At 35.8% G+C, this 26,263-nt stretch overlaps 1 protein-coding gene across 13 annotated transcripts in view; it reads left to right on the top strand.

The window, feature by feature from the left end:
* CAPS2 (calcyphosine 2) overlaps positions 1-26,263 on the top strand; it is a 57,954-nt gene that overhangs the window by 9,429 nt on the left and 22,262 nt on the right. For 8 of the 13 annotated variants that reach the window (XM_053226500.1, XM_053226502.1, XM_053226505.1 and 5 more), the window contains 10 exons: positions 1,614-1,659; positions 2,101-2,274; positions 6,611-6,733; positions 10,062-10,129; positions 13,646-13,765; positions 18,583-18,657; positions 19,937-20,032; positions 20,121-20,214; positions 23,855-23,973; positions 25,417-25,490. In XM_053226500.1, coding sequence (XP_053082475.1) covers positions 1,614-1,659; positions 2,101-2,274; positions 6,611-6,733; positions 10,062-10,129; positions 13,646-13,765; positions 18,583-18,657; positions 19,937-20,032; positions 20,121-20,214; positions 23,855-23,973; positions 25,417-25,490 — 989 coding nt within the window. Of the gene's footprint in view, positions 1-1,613; positions 1,660-2,100; positions 2,275-6,610; positions 6,734-8,670; positions 8,745-10,061; positions 10,130-13,645; positions 13,766-18,582; positions 18,658-19,936; positions 20,033-20,120; positions 20,215-23,854; positions 23,974-25,416; positions 25,491-26,263 lie in introns of those variants that run through there. The other 5 variants (XM_053226498.1, XM_053226506.1, XM_053226499.1 and 2 more) reach the window with 4 other exon arrangements.

Below are 26,263 nucleotides of genomic sequence, written 5' to 3'. Positions count from 1 at the left end.
TTAATGGGCGAACATATATAATACGTTAACAAATAAAAAAAATACAGCAAAATTTTATATGTAGCTGTGATTGTGAATTGCAAAAAAATTGATATTCATGTAGATGGCCTGAAAATTGCTATGCCAGAATGGAAGCAGGATGATGGGATTGAGCGTACTACTTGTCTTGTTTTTTGTTTTCTTTAATATTCTTACATTTTCCTGAAAAGGTTAAACTATTGTGTTATTTAGAAAATTGAGCTAAGTGAATTTATTAAAGAAATGTATGAAATATTGAATTTTAAAACTAGGATAGTCAAAATGAATTTAATGCAAAGCATCTGTGACCCTACCTTATCTTGAGAAATATGACAATTTTGTCAATCTTATTTAAATGATTTTAGGTTTGGACGGACTACCTTAATTCATGTTTTATATTGTACATTTTTGCCTTTTAAAATTTGAAAGGTTATTATTTTTATATTTTTTCAAGTATTTTAGACTACAGGACTTACTAGATAATAGATGTTAAAACCCTAGTAATTTGTTAGGCTGAACCGTATGAAATTAATAAGTATCAGCAATTTCATGTGGTTCTACATAACAGATACCTCTGTACTCATCTAGACAAAGAATAGAGGTAGGTGCAAGCCTTAGCTAAATATATTCAGTGTGTACTGACAATCGATCCCATCATGTTAAATGTTTAACAACTGGTTTTCTGAAAGTGTACTATAAGTTTATTTAAAATTTTACTTGTTAATCATACATAAACTTAAGTATTTTTTAAGTTGGTTATAAATTTTACTCCTATGGAAGATATATAGTAGGCAGTTTACAAATACTAATAAATATATAAACTCTCTTTTGGAAATTCCATGTAGCCAATTGATTCTCACGGAATGCTTTTTGTTTTCTGCTGAATTCTTATATCTGCAGCTGACGAGCCATTAGTTCAATTTATGAACATTGGTTGATATTTTCATTTATTGTAAAGTGATGTGAGTGATTTATTTGTTGACTTAAGTAATAGTTTCAAATTCTGGTACAATATTTCCTCAGTTTTTTGTTATTTGCAATGTGCCAATTACAGATACGATACACTTTTTAATCTGTACCATTAATGTTTTCTTCACTACTGTTTTAAGTCTCAGAAATCAACAAAATAATAAATCAAGTCCTGATTCATAGCATTTGCCAATGTCCGTGTCAATCATCCTGCTGTGGCTGATTTCAAGCTATATGTAATATTACTGAACCCAGACTTGGAAAGAGATGCACACCGTTATACTACCACACAAATACCATAGGTGTCAATAACTTCTAGAACATAGATAATAGTGAAGCACAGTAAAGTCATTAAGAAGTGATGACTTCAAGTATTTATGACCTTTGTTTTTAATGTAACTTATTTAATTAGAAGTTTATATAATTTTATCTTTAATAATGCTTTGTTAACAACTAGCTCAAAAACTACTGAACCTTTATGTAACACAAGCCTCTCACAGCTGGTAGGTGCAGCACACCATTGGCTTTAGTGTACCTTTTTATATAAGATGCAGCATGTATGACTTGCAACTATTAAAGCCTCATTTTAAAAAGTAATGGGATGATGCATAGATTATTTCTTTCAGGGTTCCACGACTTGATTTGGGAAGCCTTGTTGACTCTGATGAGGAGGTAATTTTTACTTGGTATTTACTATAAAAAACATTTGAACACAATATTGCATAGAGCTCATAATAAATGTTACTTAATTTTATTTTAGGATGGCTTTTCATATATCCCACTTAGTACTGCGCATATTCATTTTAACCCACCAGTTTCATAGCACCAGGACTGATCTTCAGCTGGGAAACAAAGTATAAGCTTCCTGGTACTTAACGACCACAGTCCATCCTGAGCAGCTCCACTTGCTTTGGTTGCTCAGTGATGCTGTACCAGCGAAATATTTTAAATATGACCTCTGTTTAGCGTGTAGATCATAATGATCTGTTTCTTAAGCATAAATGTTAAGGTAAATGATAAACCTGTGTATGTTAATAAGGAAAATTAATAATTATTTTCATTTTTTTCCTTTTTTTTCCTGGCGGATAACATGCTTTTTATTTTTACATCTAGGAGCAAGACATAATACCTGAAAACTTACCAGGACCAACAAGCAAATATAAACTAAAATATCAGCAACATAAAACTGAAATGAAAGAGGGATATAAACAGTACAGTCAGAGAAATGCAGAAAATCCAAAACCAGGTGTCACACAACAGTCTCCAAGAAACAAGGTAGATGACAAGGTATTGTATGAGACTTCGTGAAGTTCTGATGTAATTAAAAAAAAAAAAAGAAATTCCATGTATCAGAGAAGTCTTTTTGTCTGGGGTGTCTTGCTGTTAGTCACAGTAAGTATAGTAGCTAGCATTTGTTTTTGTGTTCTAGGGACTATTTGAAGTGCTTTGCTTGCATTAACTAGTTTATTCTTACGAACTACTCTAAGGGTTTATTATTTATCATTTTCAAATGTGAAAACTCTAGCCAGATGACCTAGTCATCTTTTCTCTGTTAGAAGTTTTCATTATTTTGGGATTGGAAATAAGACCATATCACAAAGCTGTTTTTGATGTAGCTATCCTGAACTCTCTTTGTCTCACAGTCTAAATTAAAATTGTTTTTAATTATTTATTTTGTGAGAAAGAGACAGAGAGAGAGACAGACAGACAGACAGACCATGAGATGGAGAGGGGCAGAGAGAGAGGGAGACACAGAATCTGAAGCAGGCTCCAGGCTCGAACTCATGAACTGTGAGGTCATGACCTGAGCTGAAGTTGGACGCTTTAACCGACTGAGCCACCCAGATGCCCCTCACAGTCTAAATTTTAAAGTTGAAAAGTGATTATAGATGTGACAGTGACCCTATTTTATTCTAAAACTGTCATCACTCCGTGATTTTCTTCTGCGTCATGTTGGGAGATGTTTTTTTAACATCATGAATTACTAAAGTTATGCTTTTATTTAATATTAATTAGATGTAAATTCACCATTCATGACTATGAGAGCAAACTAACCATAATATATTTAATGGCTTTTCATAAGCATATTGGAAAGGTCAACCTTGAATTGTGGAAAGAAAGCTTTAGAAACATTGTTTATGACACTACTAGCCATAAAAGAGATAATAGTTGGATGTAATAGTTAACTTTTTGTAAGAATATTGTATTTTCAGGGAAGTTTGATGGTTGTATCAGCTTAACATTTTTTATAGGTAAAAAGAATTGATTAATTTATGAGTAGGTATGGCATATCATCTATCCATGTAGGAACTATCTTGAACTAACTACTACATCACATGGTGTTTAGTGGAAAGAGTAACAAAAGTTATGGGATTATTTTGTCTCTATTATGTTAAGACACATATCCCAGACCCAAACAGATGTATACAAATGTAATAATCTAATGTCTATAATCATAGGCAGGATAATTTCACAGCCCTGTGGCATCCGGCCATGTATTTATAAGTTTTACCATGTAATATTTAGATCACTGTAATAATGTTGGGGAAATAGACTGAAGATATCTAAAAGCTCATGCTCTATTTGCTGCAGCAAAGTAGTTTAAAATATTTTTAAGCAAAGCTTTGATTTCCTTGAACATGTGTTCAGATGAGGGCATTTGTTTATTTTTGGTTAAGAGAGGAACCAATATTTCTTGCAAAGCTTCCTATATGTTTGGTAAACACTTATAGTATGAATAAAGAATTTTATAGAAGCCAGCATATGCATATTTTCTTTTGGAAAAAAATTGTTTTGCTTTGATTTTTAAAATCTACATATAAATGTATATAATTATTATTTCATGTGTTCTTGATAGTCTTGCAAAAAGACCTGGTTTCTATACATAATAATTTTGTACTTAAGTGTTCGAACAACTTATTTGATATTTTTTTAAATTTTTGCCATTATGAAAATTAAAATTGCTGTATACATGGGCTATTAGTAAAACTGTTTACAATTACATTAATTAGCATTGGAATAGTAATCTCTGGAAATAGAAGGGCTCTCTGATATCAGAAATGTAAGCCTCTTGATAAAGTAGGGAACAACATGTAAATTGATTCTTTTTACTGATTAAAAAAAAAAAGCTAAAGTTAGACTTATTTAGGACCTAGGACAATAACTAAAGGTCATAATCACCCATTAGTCAAACTGATATTATCAGTCAACAGATAATTAAACAGTAAGATAAAAGTTCCCCTCTGCTTGTTTAACGGCAGATTTCCTTTGTTGAGTTTCCTTCCATTTAGTGTAAAAAGCTGATGAATCCTTATTGTCAAATTATTTCCCAAAATGTGAACTTATATTTTAAATAATGAAATATCTTTAAATAAAGCATGACAATCATTAAACTTCAATTTTATAGAAAACAGTAATTAAGTCAGTAAATAAAACAAATACTTTTGCCCTTATAGAATATATATCATAATGGAAGGACTTAGCCAGAAAAAACATATTAGTGAATGAATGAATCAATCAACCCATCTAGCCTGACAGATGGTGATAAATGCTATGGATGGAGGGGAACTGGGAAGACCAGGGTTTAAGGTTGGGATCACAACTTGTACAGGATCACCAGGGAAGATCTTTCCCATAGGTAGCATTTCAGCACACGACTGGTACACAAGAGGTGATGCACAAGCCACTCAGAATAAACTCTTGAGTGTCAGGAAGCAGGAGGGAGCATAGAGTGTTCAAGAAATATCAAGGAGGATGGGGGACCTGGGTGGCTCAGTTGATTAAGCCTTTGATTCTTGATTTTGGCTCAGGTCATGATCTCCCAGTTTGTGGGTTTGAGCCACGAGTCAGGTTCTGTGCTGACAGCACGGAGCCTGCTTGTGATTCTCTCTCTCTCTCTCTCTCTCTCTCTCTCTCTCTCTCTCTCTTCTCTCTGCCTCTTCCCATGCTCGTTCTCTCTATCAAAATAAATAAATAAACACTAAAAAAAGAAGAAATACCAAGGAGGATGGTGTGGTCAGAGGAGGAAGAGGAAGGGAGAGATGAGGAGAGAGTTAAGGGAGGGTGGGGAGGCAGATCTGCGAGGCCTTGTAGACCACGTAAGAACTTTGCCTTTTACTCTGAGGCAGAAAGCGCCTTTGCCGTGTTGAGGATGGGTTTTGCGAAGAATGGGGCGAAGCTGGAAGCGGAAAGATATTTGTGGCGTCTGTCACAATAAGCCATACAAGAGATGAGGACAATGGCAGCAGAGTTGGATAAGAAGTGGTCATGATGCGAAACCAGATTCTGGGTAGATTTTGAGTAACTGAGAATATTTGCTGAGAATATTTGTTGATGGTTTGGTTGCAGGCTTAGGAGAAAGAGATGATGAAGAATGCCTCTAAAGTTTTGGGCCTGAACAATTGGAAGGGGAGGGAAGACCACCAGGAAGTCTGGTCTGGGGAGGTTAAATTTGACATACCAAGGGGGAAATGTCACCCTTTCCCTTTTGTAAAAGGATAAAAATAAGCTGAAACAAAATAAATAAAAATCTTTTGAAAGTTTCTTTCAGTCTAAACTTAGTGCAGAGCTTTGCTTATACTTGAACATAATCTGTTAATTTAATCAGCTTAATTTACCTTATATAATGCTAAACATCTTTTTTGATGCCTGTTAAAATAAATCACTATGCAGGAAAAACAAATATATTAGCAGGTAAATAAATAAAATTATAAAGTATCCTCATAAATTGATTTCCCAATAGTTAATACTTATACAAGATGTGTTATTCATTTGTTGAATAAATATCGAGTGTTCACAATGTGTGGTCCTGTTCAGGCATCAGGGATACTGCAATAGAAAAGACAGTTCCACCCTAATGGAATGTCTAGCAGGAGAGGCAGGCAATAATTCACAAACAAATGTATAAGATTTCATGTAGTAGTCAAAGGTCATGAAGACAGAGTAGAGTATGAACATGGAGTGTGACCTTTCGGGAAGGATCTAAAGTGAGAACAAACCCTGGAGGAAAAACTCTTGAAATCTATTATGTTTTTGGCAATTGCTATCCCACTGGGACATTTTTGTTGTTGTTGTTAAGGGAATATAAGTACATCTTATATTCAGAGAAAAATTTAGTGTTTATCTTTAGGATCCCAGAGAATCCTTTACCTTAAAGGATAAACCCCATCTCTTAGTACTTCTGAATTTCATTGTATGAAGGAGTGGACATTGCCCATTTTTATTAACTTTACAAAGACTCAAATGGACAATAATAGTTATAATAGTTGCTACTTTGTATCTAATGCTGACTCTATCAGATACTTTTATAGGTGTTGGGCATTTAATCTGTGTGTGTGTGTGTGTGTGTGTGTGTGTGTGTGTGTGTGTGTGTGAAGTAGATACTGTTATTAATTCCCATTGCCATGAGTAAGCCATGGCACAGAGAGGTCATCTAGCTAGAAGGTGGAAGAACTGGATTCAAATAGGCAATCTGATTGTCAGAGATTGTACTGTTAACTGCTACACAAATAACTATTGACATGTTCAGAGGTGATTTAATACTCTATTTTGTTAAAAACAAATATGCTAAGTATGTGAACTGAGTACAAACTCTCATGAGTTTATTTATTGCTTTCACTTGCAGTGTGTACAAGGTGAAGCAGCCATCATCGATGGTCTTACAACTCTGGATAGGAAGGCCCTCTTACAGCAGGGTTATGCAGACATCCCGTACAATGCACCATGGTGTATGAGGAAGTCTGATGCCGTAAGTTACCAGTATTTTTATTTACTTGTTAACCCATTAAGTTCATTTGCCCTCCAAGATTTTCCAGACTTAAAACTGAATAAATAATTGCAACAATTGAATTTGGACTGAGGTGGATGTTCACTAATGAGTAAATCGAGTCCTCATTTTTACCAATGGTTGCTGTTTGGTATATTTACCGTGGAAAAATAGTCTTGAATCTTTAAGAGTTTATAAAAATTTAGTTTATGCTATTAAAAATGTTAATTGGCTGCTGTTTTTGTCAGTGGGTTTAATTTAGCATCACCCCTGCCTCCAAAGTAACCTAGTTAGTTTTTTGAAAGTGATAAGCAAATAAGACTAGAGAAATTCCAGCACATTAAGGAAAAGGGCAGGAATCAAGTAATTATTATTTTTTTTAAGGAAAAGGGAAGCAAAGCTCTAAATTCTCAATATTAACTCTAAATTGCATCTTTTATAAAATCATTTGGATTGTTGGATGAGGATCGCTTAGGGCAGATCTGATATAAATAGATAATGACATTTCTATAGTGTCCTGGGGTAATCAGACCAAGCTGCTTGAAGCTGGAGTCCACTGGCCAGCCCAGACACCCCCAAGTGATTAATATCTTAGACATATTAGTAATGAGCTGATGAAATACCAGTGTGTGGTGGTTCCAAAGTTGGGAAAATTCTGGCTTAAATAACCTAAATATAATAAAACATTACAGTTTTAGCCAGTTACATTATCATTATCATTGAGGGAAGTCAATATATATTTTATTGGAATTACAATCATCCAGAATTAGTATGTTCTGAATTGACAACAATGTGTAATCAGTCTCCGGAGTATGTACTGATTTTCTGTGGATGACCAAGTTACTACCTTGCTATAGTTCTTTTACTAAAACAACATAAACATTATTTTATATGCCTATTATTATTGAGATATTTATGTTTAATAGAATAAGGAATCTTACCAGGATTATCCTAAAATTAAAAAAAGCTACTTTATAAGACAAAACAGTATCCCAGATAAGGCTTACTTTGATATGTTCCTGAAGTTACACTTGAAATGAGTATTACTGATACTTAGGGTCAATTGAGTGTTCTTGATTTCATCCAAAGCCATCTGGGTGTTAGTGGATTTCTTTTACTCACAATCATTTTAATTCACTAAATTCAGCATCACGTACATTTTACTTCATTGTGGTAGCAGGCATTTATCATCCCCCCCACACCCGCCCAAGGAAATGTTTGTGTGAGTACACTTTGAATGCGTTTGAAATTAGTAGTGATTTATTTTTAATTTTTTTTAATGTTTATTTATTTTTGAGACAAAGGGAGACAGAATGCGAGTGGAGGAGGGGCAGAGAGAGAGGGAGACACAGAATCTGAAACAGGCTCCAGGCTCTAAGCTGGATGGGCTCAGAGCCCGATGCGGGGCTTGAACCCACGAACCGTGAGATCATGAACTGAGCCGAAGTCGGATACTTAACTGACTGAGCCACCCAGGCGCCCCAATACTGATTTATTAAAAAAAAATTTTTTTTTCAACGTTTTTTATTTATTTTTGGGACAGAGAGAGACAGAGCATGAACGGGGGAGGGGCAGAGAGAGAGGGAGACACAGAATCGGAAATAGGCTCCAGGCTCCGAGCCATCAGCCCAGAGCCCGACACGGGGCTCGAACCCACGGACCTCGAGATCATGACCTGGCTGAAGTCGGACGCTTAACCGACTGCGCCACCCAGGCGCCCCTGACTGATTTTTAAAATGTAGGTGGAAACATTTTAATTTTTAACCACTTAATTCAACAACACTTAATTCAACAACAGAAGCAGTGAGCCTGTGTGGTTTTTATATCCATCTCTTTTAGTTTGCTAGTCAGTTTTCAACATTATCAGATCCTTTGAATCAGTGTGGCTTCTGCTTCTGATCTGCTTTTTGTTTACACAGGCCTCTAAATCAGTGTGCCTGAGGGTGATTCTAACCTTTCGTACAATAAGCCTCCATGAATGTCAACACTCAAGGTGGGCTTTCTGCATGGGCTTTCTACTCATTAATCTCACCTCTTTTGCTTGCTTCTGAGTTTTACACCTGTGTTCTGGCTGATCTTTTCTGTATATAATTTCATGTTTTAGTCAGTGTTCACTTTCTTCCCCCTTAGACATAAAACATGCTTTGCTGTACCTGTAAGTTACCACAAGTTTTCTAACTTTTTAATTGCTGTTTGACATTGATTACTAAACAAGTCATTATAAATTGTCATGAGCTTAGATAACACCAGATGCAGTTATGTTAAATGACATGAACTTTATATGGGGTGTCTTTGGATGTGTAAACTGTATCTTAAGTTCTACCAAACCAAAAAAAAAAAAAAAAAAAAAACAAGAAAGAAAGATGAAATTCAACTATAGACTAATATTTAAATAGTTGTGCCCAAATTTCCAGTTTTCTTAGTAGTTTCTATGATATGCCTTTAGTCATTCTTATTTGAATTTTGCATTAGTTTCAAATGGAGCATTCTCCCTAAGGTTACAAAGCCTTTATCTAAGGAATGTTATTGTACTCAATTCCATTTACTACAGTGATCAAGGGAGATGACAGTAATTTACAGTGTAAAAATAGAACAAGCTTTATTTTGACTCCTTAATTTTTTTTAACTTATTTTATTTACTCTTGAAAAGAAACATTTTAGTGAATATAGTCACATTATAATCTAATTGGAGTTGAATGATTACTAATCTTTCAATTTCATATAACCTAAAATATAGTAAAAATATTTTCAAATGAGTTGGAAGAGCAAAAAATAGCGTGAAGATAGTTTAATCAAACCAGCAATTGAGTAATGGATTATATGCATAGAAAATATTATTATCCTTTTAATGATGGAAGGCTTTTTAAAAATATTTATTTTTAGATTTTTGATATCGAGTTGAATGATTCCAATTCAGTTTTAGCTTCATATCTACTACTTACAGTTTTAGAACAAACTCTTTTTGTGTCAGGGTTGGTATTCTTGGAGCAGGTTAAAGTGCCTTTTACAGGGCATCTGTCAAGGATAGGGATATAATAATCTCCTCCTCCTTTATTCTAGCTCCATGAAATTCAGAGGCTGTGCATGGAAAACTCTGATGATTTCTACAGAAATTTAAGTGTATCACTTTTTAGGAAATAAATGGTATTTTTAGATTAAATAATTAGGATTCTTTTATTAGTGATGGATATAGTAATCTATATTTAAGAAGGAATTTGGAAATTTAACATATATTTTGGATTCTTGTCTTAACTATAGTATTGTTCTATTTTATGGACAATGAAATTTAAAAAAAATTTTCTCTTCTTAGGAAATTGTGGCTGCAGAGAAGAAGAAACAGACTGTTGCAGAGCAAGTGATGATAGACCACTTATCTAGGTGGGTGAGAGTTAGTAATGAGTAATATAAATCCATTCAGAAAGTTTTCATTAATTTTTTTTATTGTTAGTCAATCAGCAAGTGGCTATCTCAGAGGCTCTCAAACTTTCTCTGTTCACTGCACTCATAGTGTTTTAGTGATTTTGTTTTTCATAGCATTCCTAAGTCAGTAGAAATACCCAACAGTTCTATTTTTAAGTATTTTTATCTAAATAACTTAAGTATTTACTTCATTACAACTTAATGGCCATTTGAAAAAATAATACACATAAATTGAAAGAAACAATATTTTTATTTCATTCTCGAATAGCCTCAATTACTTGTTTGTACCTTTTGGGACACTGCCCAATCCCTCAAACCTTAGAAATGTGTAGGATACTGTCACCTTCACTTTTGACTGCACATGGCACTTACTATTTATCACAGCAACTGTAGAAAACCCTGCTTTGCAACGTTTTGACATCATTGTAACATGATCTCTTGTTCAAACTGTGAATTACCTTGAGCTAGTAGTTCAGGTAGCATCCAACAAATACCAAGTATCACTGTTTCCCTCAAAAATTAAAAATATCTCACGTAGTCCCTATGAATTTTCTGTGGCACCCTAGAGTGACTTGGTGCACAGTTTGGAAACTGCGGGACTGTTAGAAATTTTAAACTTAATCTCCAGTTTCATAACTCTTAGAAAACTGTGTAAAGGTTAAATACCTGCTGTTTCAAATTGCATGATAATATGTAAATATGGCAGGATTTCAGAAAAGGCAGAATAGTCTAGGATGCCTTCAAGAAAGAACTAAGACTTTTGGTTAGCTGAAAAAAAATTTTTTTTATGTTTATTTATTTTTGAGAGAGAGAGAGACTTAGGATTAGCTTTGAAAAAAAGTATTGCTTGTGTAGATGGCAGAGAGAAAGTGCATTTTTATGTGCATGTTTTTCAGTAACTTGTTTTGAAATAATTAATTATTCTTATAGGCTTCAATGCACCTCCTTCACTTATCTCTTGAACTCACTTTGTCGGTGTTTTCACCCTCACTGTGCCACCACATCTCCTCATAAGATAACGAGTGGCATCCATGTTGTTCCGCTAATGGCGATCTCTCGGTTCTCCTTTATTTGACCCAGCAATGTCTTTCTCCACTGGAAACTTTCTCCTTTTTTGAAATACTTTTCTCCTTCCCATTTGGCTTCCTACACACGACACTTGGCTAGTTTTCCTCCTCCCTTCTGCTCCTTCTCAGTCTTTTCCCCTGGTTCCTTTTCATCACCCCTGCCTTTATATGTGGGAGTACACTGGGCTCCATTCTTGGACTTTTTCTACATGCAGTTCCCAAGTGATCTCATCCAGTATCATGCCTTTAAAAACCATTTATACGCTGATGCTTCCCTAATCTAAGGCTCCAGTGGAACATTTGCCAATCTGGGTTCCGGGAAGTTCTTTTCCTTCCCTTTCCCCATGACCAAATCCTCTTTAATTTTCCTCCAAGGCAGCTCCATTCTTCAGGTTATTTAGACCTAAAATCTTGGTGATGCTTTTGATGCCTCTCTTTTTCTCAAATCCTATACTCAGTTTGTCAACAATCACTCTCACTTCCACCCTCACAATAAATTTACTCCTTCTTCTGCCATCATCCCTGCTCACACTGTCATCTTCTTTCTCTTGGATTATTTTAGTCACTTTCTAACTACACTCATCGTGTCTCCATTTGCCCCTTGTTGGTCTATTCTTAACCCAGGAGCCAGAGTAAGTCTATTAAAAAGCAAGCCAGATCAAACCTTCTAGTAATTTTCCACATCAGAGTAATATGTATGTATTGATTACATATCACCACAAAACCTAGTAGCTTGAAACAATAATTAATGTTTGTTTGTTTATTTATTTATTTATTTATTTATTTATTTATTGAGAGTGCAAGCAAGTGGGGGAAGGGCAGAGAGAGAGGAGACAGAGGATCCGAAGGGGTCTCTGCCTGACAGCGAAGAGCCTGAAGGGAGGCTCGAACTCACGAACTGTGAGATCATGACCTAAGCCCAAGTGGGACGCTTAACTGACTAAGCCACCCAGGCGCCCCCTAAGACAATAATTAATTAGAGCTCATGTATCTTCAGATTAACTGTCCAAGCTAGGCTTGGCCAAGTGGTTCTTACTTTTTACTTACTTTGGCCAGTTACATATGAATAAAAACATTGGTCTCAGTTCAGAGCTTAGGACTTAGGAAGCCTTATGTGTTCCCACTTGGCCTTTTTGTGCTTTCACTATATTTATGAGAACACAGCTTGGCCCACCCACTGGTCTTAAGAAGAACGTGACTCTGCAAATGCACCTGGGCCACTTAGCCAAGATTATCCTAGACAAGCAGATCCACAAACAACCCACACTTACGTAAGTTAGTTTAGTTGAGATCAGCAGAGCCATCCAGCTCTATATAATGGCCAAAGCAAGTCAAATGGCTAAGCCCAAAGCTAAAGGGGAAGAAAGTACAGTACACCTATAATGAGGCCATGGCAAGGATATGGATCAGGTGTGCTAAAAAATTGTCAATAATATAGTTTACCCAAGCCCTACATGATCTGCCCATCATTAGACCTTGGATCACTTTTCCTGCTTCTCTCCCTGTCTTATCTATTCTGTTCCAGCCACTCAGCTTCCTCCCTGTTCTCAAACATACCATAAGGTTCATTCCTGTCTTAGGTACCTTGCGTTTATCTTCCCTTCTGCTTGGAATGCTTTTCCCCCAGAAATCCATATTGTTGCTTACTTACTTTGCTTCACATCTTTTTTCAGAAGTCATCAATACAATGTCTATTTGTTGAAAGAATAATAAGAGAGAGACATGGGGGCGCCTGTGTGGTTCAGTAGGTTAAGCATCTTTTTTTTAAGGTTTATTTTATTTGTTTTTGAGAGAGCATGAGTAAGGGAGGGACAGAGAGAGGGGGGGGACAGAGGATCTGAAATGGGATCCATGCTGACAGCAATAAGCCCAATGTGGGACTTGAACTCACGAACCACGAGATCATGACCTGAGTTGAAGCCAGATGTTCAACCCACTGGGCCACCCAGGCACCCCAAGCATCTGACTCTTGATTTCAGCTCAGGTCATGATCTCATGGTTTGTGGGCTTGACGCCCAAGTTGGGCTCTGTGCTGGCAGCACAGAACCTGCTTGAGATTCTCTGTCTCCCTCTCTCTCTGCTCCTCCTCCTGCTTGTGCGTTCTCTCTCTCTCTCTCTCTCAAAATAAACAAATAAACATTAAAAAAATTAAAGAGAGACATGAAGCTCAGAGTTTTCTCAAAAATTTCAGTGTATTTTTAGATAATATTTATGGAAAAAGATTGATAGGAATGTTTTTTGTATGGCTAGTAGTTTTTAATTATTAAATTTATTCATTCAGTATCTGGCAAATATATAATTGTAAGTTTGCGTTGGTAGTTGAGCTTTTCTAGCTGCTTACACATATGTGAATGCTAGAGTCATGCGTTATCACACTGAATTGTCAGACTTTGTATTTTCTGTGTAGGGCTGTGATCAGTGATCCAGAACAAAACTTAACCTCCGAGAGACAAGAAAGCATTCATATCGTTCCAGATTCAAAGATGGCACCTCTTCGATTTAGGAAAAGAACGCTACATGAAACTAAGTAAGAAGACTTCACTTATATTGAATGAAGATATAGTATGCTATAAATGAATTTTTAAAAATATACTTTTGTGTCTAACTGAAAAGACCTTTTTATTGGCTTGTTTTTGCTTTTTTCTATATAAAAGGAAGTGGAATTTTTGGAGTTCAGATCTCGGTTCTGCCAATTTAGGGTATTGGGGTATACTTTGCCCTCTAGGGTTTTTATTAGTAACTTAGGAATGACAGCTACAACCTTAGGAGATAATATATGTGACAATATACAATATAGTAACTGAGACATTTGTATGTGCTGAATCTCATTGATATAATGTATTCAAAGTTAGTATTATTTAAACATTTATTATTATTATTATTATTATTGTCATTTTGCCTTTTACGTTGTAGCTTATGAAATCTTTGGGCTTTCACAGTTTTGGGGTGCAGTCCACTTAAATTTGTCAACAACTTCACTGGCAGGTGATGGCTCGCTTCAGCATCAATAGACACGAAATCCACTGGTTTCTGCAGCAATGCTTTCATATTTTCAAACTGCTGGACATGCCAAGAAGTACTTCTTTAGAACTGTTCTCTTTTGTTTCATTCTTATTTTCTGGAAGAGTGTTTCCATACCTTAAATACTCAAAGGTATTGTGGATTAATTGCCTATGGCTGCTGTGACAAACTACCACACACAGTATTTTAAAGCAACACAAATTCATCCTCTTATAGTTCTGGAGGTCAGAAGCCTAAAAGCAAGGTGTTGACGGGGCTGCATTCCTTCTGGAGGCTTCAGGGGAGAATCCATTTTCTTGTCTCTTTCAGCTTCTAGAGGCTGCCTTTATTCCTTGGCTAATGGCCCCTTCCTCCATGCTCAAAGCCAGCAATGGCTGCTCGTCTTTCTTGTTTTTTATCACTCTGACACTGCTCTTCTGTAGTCACAGTATCCCTCTGCTTTCCTCTCATAAAGACACTTGTGATTGCATTGAATCCAGCTGGGTAATTTCAGATAATTTCCTCATCTCAGTGTCTGGAGTCATACATGCAAAGTCCCTTTTATCATATCATGTAATTGTAATATATTTACATGTTCTGAGGTACAGGGTATGAACAACTCTGGAGGGTCATTATTCAGCTAACACATCTAAACTTCTCTTTGTGTTTTTAGAGTTTATTTATTTATTTTGAGGGGGGGAGGCACAAGTGGCGGGGTGGGGGAGGGGAGAGAATTCCGAGCAGGCTCCACACTGTGGGCACAGAGCCCGACTCCAGGCTTGAACCCACGAACTGTGAGATCATGAGCTAAGCTGAAATCAAGGGTCGGATGCTTAACCAACTGAGCCACCCAGGTGCCCCTAAATGTTTCTTTTTCTAAAGTAAACTTTTATTGAAATAAAGTATATGTCCACAAAATGTACACAGTTTAAGTGTACAGCAAAGGAATTTCCACAAAGTGAACAATACTCAGGTCCCAAGTTCCTACATCAAGAAATAGAATATTACGAACATCCCAGAAACTCCCCTTGCCTGCCTATCCCCTTCCCCTACCATAACAGGGTAACCTCTCTGTCCTGATATCATAGATGGTAACTGCCTTATTATAAACCTACTGAAGTCACAAAATTTAGACACTATGTATCTGGCTTCTTTTTGCTCAACATGTTTATGAGTCAACATGTTATGAGTTGTTATTTGTTTTTGTCTTTTATTCTCACTGTACAGTATTTCATTGTATATAAATATGCCACGGTTTATTTACTCACAATGTTGATGGACATTTGACTGTTTCAGAGTGGTGCTTCCATGAACTTTGGTGTATGCCTTTTGGTGAACATACGTACTCATTTCTGCTCAGTACATACTTAGAAGTGGAATTGCTGAACCATTTAGTATGCATTTGTTCAGCTCTAAAAAATAACGCCAAATAGTTTTTCAGAGTGGTGGCTGCAATTAGCACTCCCACCTGTAGCAGTAAGAGGATTCTAGTTCACCACATCTTTGCTGGTGTTCAGTATTGTCAATGTCTTTCATCTTAGTTCTTATGGGTGTGTTATCAGTATCCCCTTATATGAAACAGATATCCTCTTACATGAATCTTCCCTTCGAGTCTGTTGGGTTATCTTCTTTGCATTGATCTGTGGAACTTAATTTATATATTCTTGGTACAAGTCCTTTTTCAGTTATATTTGTTGGACAGATCTTTTCTTCCTCTATGGTCACCTTTTCATTTTCTTGATCAAGTCTTTTGCTGAATAGGAGTTTACTAATTTTGATGTAGACCAGTTTGCCGATCTTTCCACTTATCGTTAGTGCCCTATGTATCTTCAGGAAATCTCTACCTATCACAAACTCATTGTCCCTCTAACTCATAATGCTGCTTATGTCCTAATATATCAAATTATTATAAATGCATGGTTGGTGTCTAGGCTTTTCCTTTAGTCTCATCTCTCTATTGTGTATTTCTGCACCAATATCATCCTGTCTTAATTGGTATTGCTTTCTTTTAGAGTAATTAGAAAAAAACCTTCAATATTGGCTTGATATACTATGCCCTTTCCTCTTCTATATAAATTTTATTTTACTTATTTTTTAATTTAGTTTTTTAATGTTTATTATTGAAGAGAGAAACAGGGAAAGAGCATGAACAGGTGAGGGGCAGAGAGAGAGGGAGACACAGAATCTGAAGCAGGCTCCAGGCTCCGAGCTGTCAGCTCAGAGCCTGACTTGACTTGGGGCTTGACCTCATGAACCATGAGATCGTGACCTGAGCCAAAGTCGGATGCTTATCCAACTGAGCCATCCAGGCACCCCTTGTCAATATAAATTTTAGATTGAGCCTCCTTCAGTGAAAAATACTATAGTGGTATTAGTTAGAATTACTGAATTCATGGATTTCGTCCTCCCGCATTCATTCTTCCTGGAGAAGAAGAGGATTTTGCTTCAGAGTTGGAAGTGGGAATAGCAGGTATAGGGCAGCCCTTCCTCTTCTCTTTTCCTTGGGAGCCAGCTGCCTGCAGAAGCTGCTCAAGGCGTTATATTTTGCAGGGTCCCTACCCACTGGGAATGAGTGGGTTAGTCATAGAATATAGTTAGTAATATAATTAGTAATATAGTATGTAGTAATAGTATATAGTAATAGTATATAGTATATAGTAATATAGTATATAGTTAGTAATATAATAAAATACATATTTTAATCTTCATCTACCTGATTCTTATTTTGTATTGGTTAAGAACTTGGGTAGAAGTGTTTGGTACTACTTATTGGATACTTAAAACCTTAGCATAGAACTTTCCATTTATGATGTAAATGTTTTATTCTTTTATCTTTTCACGGGGACTCTAGACTCTAAGCTGCTGTTACTTCAACCTATCACTGTTAAATTGAATTCTGTTCATCTTTGAGAAGCAATCTAATATAATGGTTATGAGCAAGGTTGGGCTCTGTCATGCAGTAATTATATGACTCTGTAAAATTTATATGTAAGATGGGATAATAGTACTTCATGAAGTTATTGCAAGCATTGAATGGACCAATGCACATTTAAGTGATTTTAATAGTGACTGATGTCTAGAAGTTCTCAATAAATAGTAGCTGTTATTGCTGTTTTTTTCTCAGCATTTAGAATTTTTTTAGGCATGTAGTGAGCATTCAATATGCACATTAATACTAATGGATTAAGTTGAATTGAGATGACCAATTTTTCATGGCTCCATCCTGTGTTCACAAACTCCTTTGGTCCATAGGCTCTTGTTGTGTGTATCCTGTTTACCTTTCATAGAGACTTAGATTTTATTGAAGTATTACTTTTCAAGATCCCAATGACTCATATACTCACTTACTATTTACATTATTGCAGTTTCATTACACCTGCAGTTATATTGGAGTGCCAAAAAATTATTTAGGAAGGAGAGTAAAGACACATGACCAATTTTTCAGATTTCTTAATATAAAGGAGATTACTAGTAACAGGGTTCCAAAGTGTGGATATTTGGGTTTTATTTCATATTATTAAACAAAATTTTAGGACTAGCAATCTTCGTGAGGTCATTTTGTGCTTCATGAAGGCCATAAGATTAAATAAGCAGCCTGGGGTCTTACAGCTAGACTTCTCGCAAGGCTGGAGCCTCTTCCAGCATCCTTTTCCATTATTCTCTTATGTTGGTAAGGAATGTTTTCAGCTGCCCGTGACTGAAAACTTGACGGATGGTGACCTAAACAAGTCAGGATTTATTTTTCTTACGTGACCAGTTGCCTGGAGGTAGTGGTTGGTTTTAGGCCAGTGGCTCAGTGATGACGCAGCTCTGGGCTGGCTTTCTCAAGATCTTATTGGCCTTTCTGACATGCTTGCCTGATGGCTGGCATCTTTTCCCTGCCACATTCACAGGCAGGAACTGTTCCCATGCCACACTCTGTCACCGGGATAAAAGAAAGTCTTTCATGGAAGTTATTGGCAGGACTTTGTCCCTTAGTTACCTCTAATGGAAAAAAACTAAAAAAGCAAATTATATGGTTGGAGGGAGGCATAGAACAGGGTTAGAAATGGCTGCAGGTAGGACCAGTTACAAATGTGCTGTTTACTTGTGTAGCACTTTGATACTATACATTCAAATAGAAGTCATTCATGTGTTATACACTGCATCTCAGGGTTATTTCCTCCGAGTCGGCTTCAGTGAGCACTCAAAATGCAGGGCGAGGCGGGGGGGCGGGGTTATAACTTCATCTTCATTCTGTGCGTTTCAAAATATCAACGTAACTTTTTCTCGTACTTCATCATTTACATCAAGTGTAGTGTAAGTAACTTTAAAATAATTATTGACCAGTGTATTTCTTAACAGGATAAGAACCCATTCTACATTAACTGAAAACATGCTTTCCCACAAAGTACAGTTTGATGGTAGGATCATATCAAGGTAATTGTGATTTTATTAAACTTCTAATTCTATAATTGTAAAACATAGTCTCTTCAAATAGAAATAAGAATAATGAGATTAGTTAGTTTTGTCACATTTAAATAAAAAATGTGAATGTAGAATGAACATTTTAGGTAATATATATTATTATGTTGCAAAAATTACAGGAACTAGGAACCTACAAATAAGACATTTTAATTAGAAGTTATTTAAAAAGTGATTTTAAAATGTCTTTCGAAAAGAAACTTAGAAATGAATTTTTTGATGATATATACTACTAGTAGAAAATGGTAGACCATTTAAAAATTAACCTTTATGTAAGCTGCTTTATTTGATTTTCCTTTAATGGTTTAAATCACTAGTAGATTATTGATAGATACAGGAAAGTGAGAAGAAAGATGATTCTCACATATGTTATCTCTGTCTTATAAACTTCCAATCATACAAAATGCTGATGTTCTTTGTGTATATTAAAGGTGAAGTGTGTTTTTAAAAGTTATCATGTTTGTTTAGTGATTTTAAACTTTCTTTTTTCGTTAAAAATTTTTTTCTAATGTTTATTTTTGGGAGAGAGACAAAGATAGAGACAGAGATAGAGACAGAGCATGAGCAAGGAAGGGAGGGCAGAGAGAGAGAGAGAGAGAGAGAGAGAGAGAGAGACAGAATCCGAAGCAGGCTCCAGACTCTGAGCTGTTAGCACAGAGCCCGAGGTGGGGCTCAAACTCACAAACCCTGAGATCGTGACCTGAGCCAAAGTTGGACACAGAGAGAGAGAGAGAGAGAGAGAGACAGACAGAATCCGAAGCAGGCTCCAGACTCAGCTGTTAGCACAGAGCCCGAGGTGGGGCTCAAACTCACAAACCCTGAGATCGTGACCTGAGCCAAAGTTGGACACTTAACTGACTGAGCCACCCAGGAGCCCCTTAAACTTTCTATTAATGGCAAACATGAAAATGTCTATCCTTGCGTGGCTTCTTGCAAGGTCAACATTTAAAAAAAATTTTTACTTTATCTTAAAATTCTATGTCAAAATAGTAATCTAAATTGTAATATATCTATATTCATGTCAGTGTAAGGTAAAGCTTTTTCTCCATCCAAATCTTACTTAAACTGACCCTTCAGCAAGCCAGGTCGTTTCCCCTGTAGCTGTCCATAATGCTTGCTCTTTGGCATACATTGAAGAGAGTAATGCTATTCTTTGACATACACAATTCTGGTTTATTATTTAATTTGAAAATTAGCCTATTTGAAAATCCTTAATATTATTCTATTTTTCTAGAAATGGACGTGATGCTTGCAGAGAGCTGATTGGGTTCTTTTTTACTCATGACCAGTCCCTAACAATTTATGAATATCGGCAATTTGGGAAAAATAGGTATGCCATAAAACATTGTTACAACTCTCAAGATGATGACTTCTGAGAGAATCTGACTAACTTTGCACTTTTGTCATTTAACTTCTAGAACAAATGTGCTTCCTTTTATTCAAAAAAACATTTATAGTCATCAGTGTGGACGAAGAAAAGGAAAACAATACCAACTTGGTGATTTTTATATTGTAAGTTAAGTATGTATGTATGCCAATGTTTTAATACCAGATGTTGAATTTTGTAGGATCCTGTGGGGGTGGAGGAACAGGGTTTCTAGTTTTCAATTTATTACCTCTACTCTTTACAGGGCAGGGGCATTTGTGTGAGTGGCTAACGGTTGCTCTTTCCCCAGGAGGTTCTGCCTCTCAGGTCCAGATCCCGGTGGCCTGAATGTAAGCATAGCATTTATTCCCCGTAACACTCTACCATTCCCCACAAATCTGAGATATAAGTTTGGGAGAGCTTGTCTCTTGGTACTTTTAAGGCCTTCAAGGCTGTGCCACTAGGTATGTGGCTACTTCAGTAGTACCAGGAGTAATGCATCTCATAATTGCAGGCTTATCTCCTGAGGATGCATGTTTTTCTCTGTATAGAGGGATACTTGGCCTGTGGAGCTGTCATATATCTGATAGTTAGCTTATCCTCCTTGTGATTTCCCCACCTCACACAACTACTGACTTATGGTGTATAACAAGGATTCCCTAGAATGGGTTGGTCTTCAGTAATATTACAATTTGTGTAGTACTCTTAAATTTTGTTTTGTATTTGTTTTTGTTTTTAAAGTAAGCTCTACGCTCATTGTGGGGCTTGAACTCATGACCCTGAGATCAAGAGTCGCGTGCTCTGTGGACTGAGACAGCCAGGAGCCCCTAGTGCTCTTAAATTTTAAATTACTATGTTTATATTATCTCAAATGTAGCACTATCCACAGTGACCATCCAGGTAACATATATACTCATAGGATAAACATTGGAGATAGAACAGTGAATAAGTTAAGTCAGTTTCCTACTTTCATGGAGCTTACACTCTAATGGGAAATACAGTCAAAAAGGAGGGCTGGATAGGAGGGGCAATGATTCAGTTTTGTTGGGTCAAAAGAGGCTTCCTGGAAAAAGCGCCATCCAACATTGACCTAGAAAAGGAATTAGCTAGGCTGGGATAAGTAGATAGGAGAGGAAAGGCTTCCAGGTGGAGGAGACAGCTCGTGCAAAGAACAAAAGCATGAAAGAACATGGCTTATTTGGAGAACCGGAAGTAGTTAGCTGGCTGAACTTTAGTTCAAGTTAAGAGTTGGCAAGAGAGGAGTCAGAGCTTATTAACAGTAGACTTATATTAAAGAGTTATCTAAAATGTATTGGGGAGTCATTGAAAGATGATAGGTGGATGGAACAAGGGGAGCTGACATTATCTGTTTTGTGACTTAGAAAGATCTTTCTAGTTACAATATGGGGAATGGATTGAAGACTAGTAGAAAGAACCAGATTGGACTGAATAATATTAATTAGGAAGGAGGTAACGGCAACCTGAATTAGGCAAGTGGCTGTGTCTCTGAAGCTAATTAGAAAAAAAATTTAAAGTCTTCAGGAGGCAGAATCAATAAGATGTTGTGACTAGTTACATGAGGAGTTGGGGTGAGGAAAAACTTTACATCTTAAACTTGGATTAAATAAATACACTAGACATATGTCAGTCTAGCCTGCTTCTTGAGATCTAGAGAACATCAACTCCAAATCCCATTTCACAACCTGCAGACAGAACGTTTCATGTCTATCCCCAAATTAAAGTTACCTCTTGCTTTGAGCTGCTGCTTTAATGATTTAGTGTAGTTTATGATTTATTCTCACTATCCCTGTTCTGTATTACTTGAACCAGATGTGGAACTCTGCTGCCTTTTATGATTTCCAAGAAACAAATGGGGTGGAGAGGAGAAGGAAGAAAGAGAAAAGAAAGCAGGGAGGGAGAGAGAGGAACAGAGGAATGAAGGAAGGAAAGTAGGAAAGAAAAAGGGGAGGGAAAGAACGAAGGGAGCGTCTGGGTGGCTCAGTCAGTTGAGTGTCTGACTTCGGCTCAGGTCATGATCTCGGGGTCTGTGAGTTCGAGCCCCGCATTGGGCTCTGTGCTGACAGTTCAGAGCCCGGAGTCTGCTTCGGATTCTGTGTCTCCCTCTCTTTCTCTCTCTCTCTGCCCCTCCCCCGCTCATGCTCATCTCTCTCTCTGCCAGAAATAAGCATTAAAAAAATTTATATATATATACACATATACATATGTGTATGTATTACATACATATATATGTATATATATATATATATACATATATATATATAATCCTTAGTGTGGCAGACATTTTGAAGGGCATAATAGAGGAAGGTTTATTTTGCATCAGTGTAAGCAACTTACAATAGACATTTTTATTAAAACTATGTCCCTTAAACATTTCTCATGATATAAGTCCTCCTGTCCATTTTCTGACTGCTTCCACCTCTTGCTCTTCCCACAGTCTTCCATTTCTGTATGCAGGGATATTAGGCTTAATTTCCTTTTTTGCGAGGGTGGGGGCAGGTCTTGTCTTATGTGGGGGTGGGGCAGGGACCTTCCAGGTGTTATCCTGGAACTTACCTTTTCACTTTTGTATGCTCCATCAAGGTCTTTTCCCAGACACTCCCTAAAGGAAATTTTAGTGCCCTGTGGTAAGATAATACTCATATAAACATGTACGTGTGCCCACAGACACTCATGCATAAAAGTGCACCCACATACGTTAACTCACAATCATGCTTTGGATGCTCTGACTTAGAACACGTACAAGTATGTACACACAAATGTATATATATGTGTGCTTATAGGCATTGTTCTGCTACACGTATCATATAGTCTCTTTCAATGCTTCATATAATCATTTCAAGAGAATTTATATACATTTTAAAGAATGGAGAAAATACTATAGTTATAAGTTTTTAAAGTAAATACTCCAGGAAAAAGGAAAGAAATCTCTCCCCTTATTTTCAAGAGAGATAATTAAGTCCCTTATTTTAATGTTTGTCCATATTCAACCATATTTATTTGAGCAGCTCAGAGATTAAAATAATAATTTTCTAAGTTTGGATTAGGAATTTTTGATAGGAATTTTTTCACCAAAGCCCTGCTGCTCCAGTTAGGTTACAATTAGTTTTAAATTTATGTGGTGTTTGTTCCAAAAGACCGGGTGAGAGAGGGTGATGGATCCATTGTAGTTCATCAATTTGCAGTACATCTTTCTGTGAATCAATAGTTGTATTTCTAAACTTGAGGATGCCATAATTAAATAACTGTCCTTTCTTCTTCTGACTCTTATAGAAAGTTGGAGTTCTTTTTTCACATCGATTGTTAAATCTGAGATTGTTCTAATTGAGAGATTGAGAAATTATTTCCTTAATTTCCAATATTATTAGCTGGAGCCTGTGTGGTTTCCAAATATTCTGTAAATATACTTTTTTTATAGTATAAAAGTATACCATGTATCGTATAATCAGAATTGAATATTTAAAATTAGTATTAGTGTGTTTTACTTCTCATATACTTCCTAGCTTTAAATAATTCATCTGCTGGGGCATGTAAGTGTCAGTTGAGTGTCTGACTTTGGCTCCAGTCATGATCTCATGGCTTGTGAGTTCCAGCCCCATGTCGGGCTCTGTGCTGACAGCTCAGAGCCTGGAGCCTGCTTAGGATTCTGTGTCTCCCTTTCTCAGCCCCTCCCTGGCTTGTGTTCTGTTTCTCTGTCTCTCTCTCAAATATAAATAAACATTAAAAATATTAAAAATTAATAAATAATTCATCTGTTAATTTCTTTAGGGAGCAAACTTGACATTTTTGAGTTCTGATCATCCCAGACTTCCAGAAAGCATAAAAGAAAACACATTACTTATACTTCGAATCACTAATATTGATCAGATAGCTTTGGATTCTCTCAAGTAAGTAAAATATGCACTTGTCATTTTGAAAGTAAGTGAAAACACTATTTTTTATGATCTTAAAATGATATTCTGTTCTAAAGCATTTTGACTTCAGTTAAGGTTTATATTTTCGAAAAACAAAGCATAGATATATTTGACTCCTTTATGTGCTATATTGTACTCAAATACACTTTATGTGTGGGAATAGTTAAATAAAGATAAAAAATGTCCCATTTTCTGTTAAAGGTATTTTATTAATTTGCCTGTGTTATATCACCTTTATTTTACCAAATTCTACCGAAGTTATCAATTTTAAAAGGTAGGCTACAGTACCATATTATAATGTTTCCCACATTTTTAGTGTCATGCTTTTTTTTTTTTTTTTTAGCACTTGCTTATAGTATTCATGGATTGATGGTATACGTAATGAAAAAAAAAGTGGTATGAATCAAAAAGTGCTTTTAAATGAATTTGAGTGTTTTAAATCACAGAATATTTATTACGTAAAACATACATTTTAAACAGATTTTATTTTAGAGAGAGAGAGAGACAGAGAGGATCTTAAGCAGGCTCCACACTCAGCACAGAGCCCAACTTGGGGCTCGATCCCATGATCCTGGGATCATGACCTGAACCGAAATCAAGAGTTGGACACTCAACCAACAAAGCCACCCAGGTGCCCCCACACATATATTACTTATATATATTTTATAATATATATGTATGAACATGTCAATTGCAATATATATTATTTATATATGCTTTATAATATATATTCTGATTTAAAAGAATTAAAATTCATTTAAAAACATGTTTTGATGCAAAGTATTGTGTATAAATAACATGTTTTATATATATTCATATTTATATATAAGTAATATATATAAATAAAATGTAAAATGTGTATAATCAGAATATATAATAAAATATATATTTTTAAATCACAGAATATATATGTATATATGCTGTTCTTGCTGAGTATTTCTTCGTGCTATATGCATATCAGAATGACAATAATTGGTGTACTGTGTGTGTGTTAGAGGACACATCCCATAAATTGGCTAAAGGAAGTCTGTTTCTTTGTTATGTGCTGTATTGCTCAAATGCATGCAATTTTTTTTTCGCTTTTTAAAATAACGTTTTTACATTTTGTACTTTGAAAGTTAAAACTGATTTTACATTTTATAGTTTTAATAATTTTAAAAGAACATTGAAATAGCTACAAAATGAATATAATGTTTAAAGGTAGTTCTTGGAAGGTTTAAGGATTTTAGCTCTTGATTTAGCATATTCAGTCTTCTGGGGATTAAAGCAGCAAGCAGAGGTGGGACTTGACTAATCTCTAAGCACTCTTCCAACTCTGAGAGTTTCTTTGAGTCCGGAACAGGAAAGAGCTTAGAGTTTCCATACTCAAAATTGCAAAAGAATACATTTTTATCATCGTGAACATGTCAATTGCAGAACTGATTCTGTGGAACGTGAGGATATAACCAGTCAAGAAGCCAATGATAGGCTTGTCTTAAAGGCCATTCAAGGTATGTATCATTACCATAGTCTCAAGTCTTCAACCATTCTCTTTGCAAGCAATATTTTCCAGACATTTCTTAGTTTTATAACAAAGGCACTTGATTTATATTTCTTATTTGCTTATTTTGCTTATATTTTATGATATATATATATTTAAAAATATTTTTAAGATTTCTTCTATTTTAAAGATTCTGTTTAATTGAATAATATTATATGAATTATGATCTTAAGAATTTTATTTTATTTTATTTTTTTATTTTAGAGAGAGAGCACACATGAGCAGGGGAATGGGGCAGAGGTGGGAGACGGGGGACAGAGATAGAGAGAGAATCCCAACGTGAATCTCATTCCCAGTGTAGCATTTTTTCTTTTACAAGAGGCTACTATAAATCTCTTTAGGTTATCATCTAATGTATAGGACAAGTATTATATTACAAAAATCAGTTATATTTTATTCATTTCATGGATAAAACCCATACTATCTAGTACTTTCTATAATTCTTTTGACCATTAGCATGATAGATGGTTCTTCATCCCCTTGTTTTCAATCTGAAGGTGCCTTTAGGTCTCAAGTGGGTCTCTTATAAACAGCATATAGGTGGATCTTGTTTTCTTATCCATTCTGTTACCCTATGTCTTTTGATTGGAGCGTTGAGTCCATTGACATTTAGAGTGAGTACTGAAAGATATGAGTTTATTGCCATTATGATGCTTGTAGAGTTGGAGTTTCTGGTGGTGTTCTCTGGTCTGGTCCTTTCTAATCTTTTGTTGTTTTTGGTAT

Source organism: Acinonyx jubatus, chromosome B4, assembly GCF_027475565.1.
Source record: "Acinonyx jubatus isolate Ajub_Pintada_27869175 chromosome B4, VMU_Ajub_asm_v1.0, whole genome shotgun sequence".
NCBI classification, from domain to species: domain Eukaryota; kingdom Metazoa; phylum Chordata; class Mammalia; order Carnivora; family Felidae; genus Acinonyx; species Acinonyx jubatus.
Note: the sequence above shows the minus strand (reverse complement) of the source record. Positions and strands in the feature narration are given on the sequence as shown.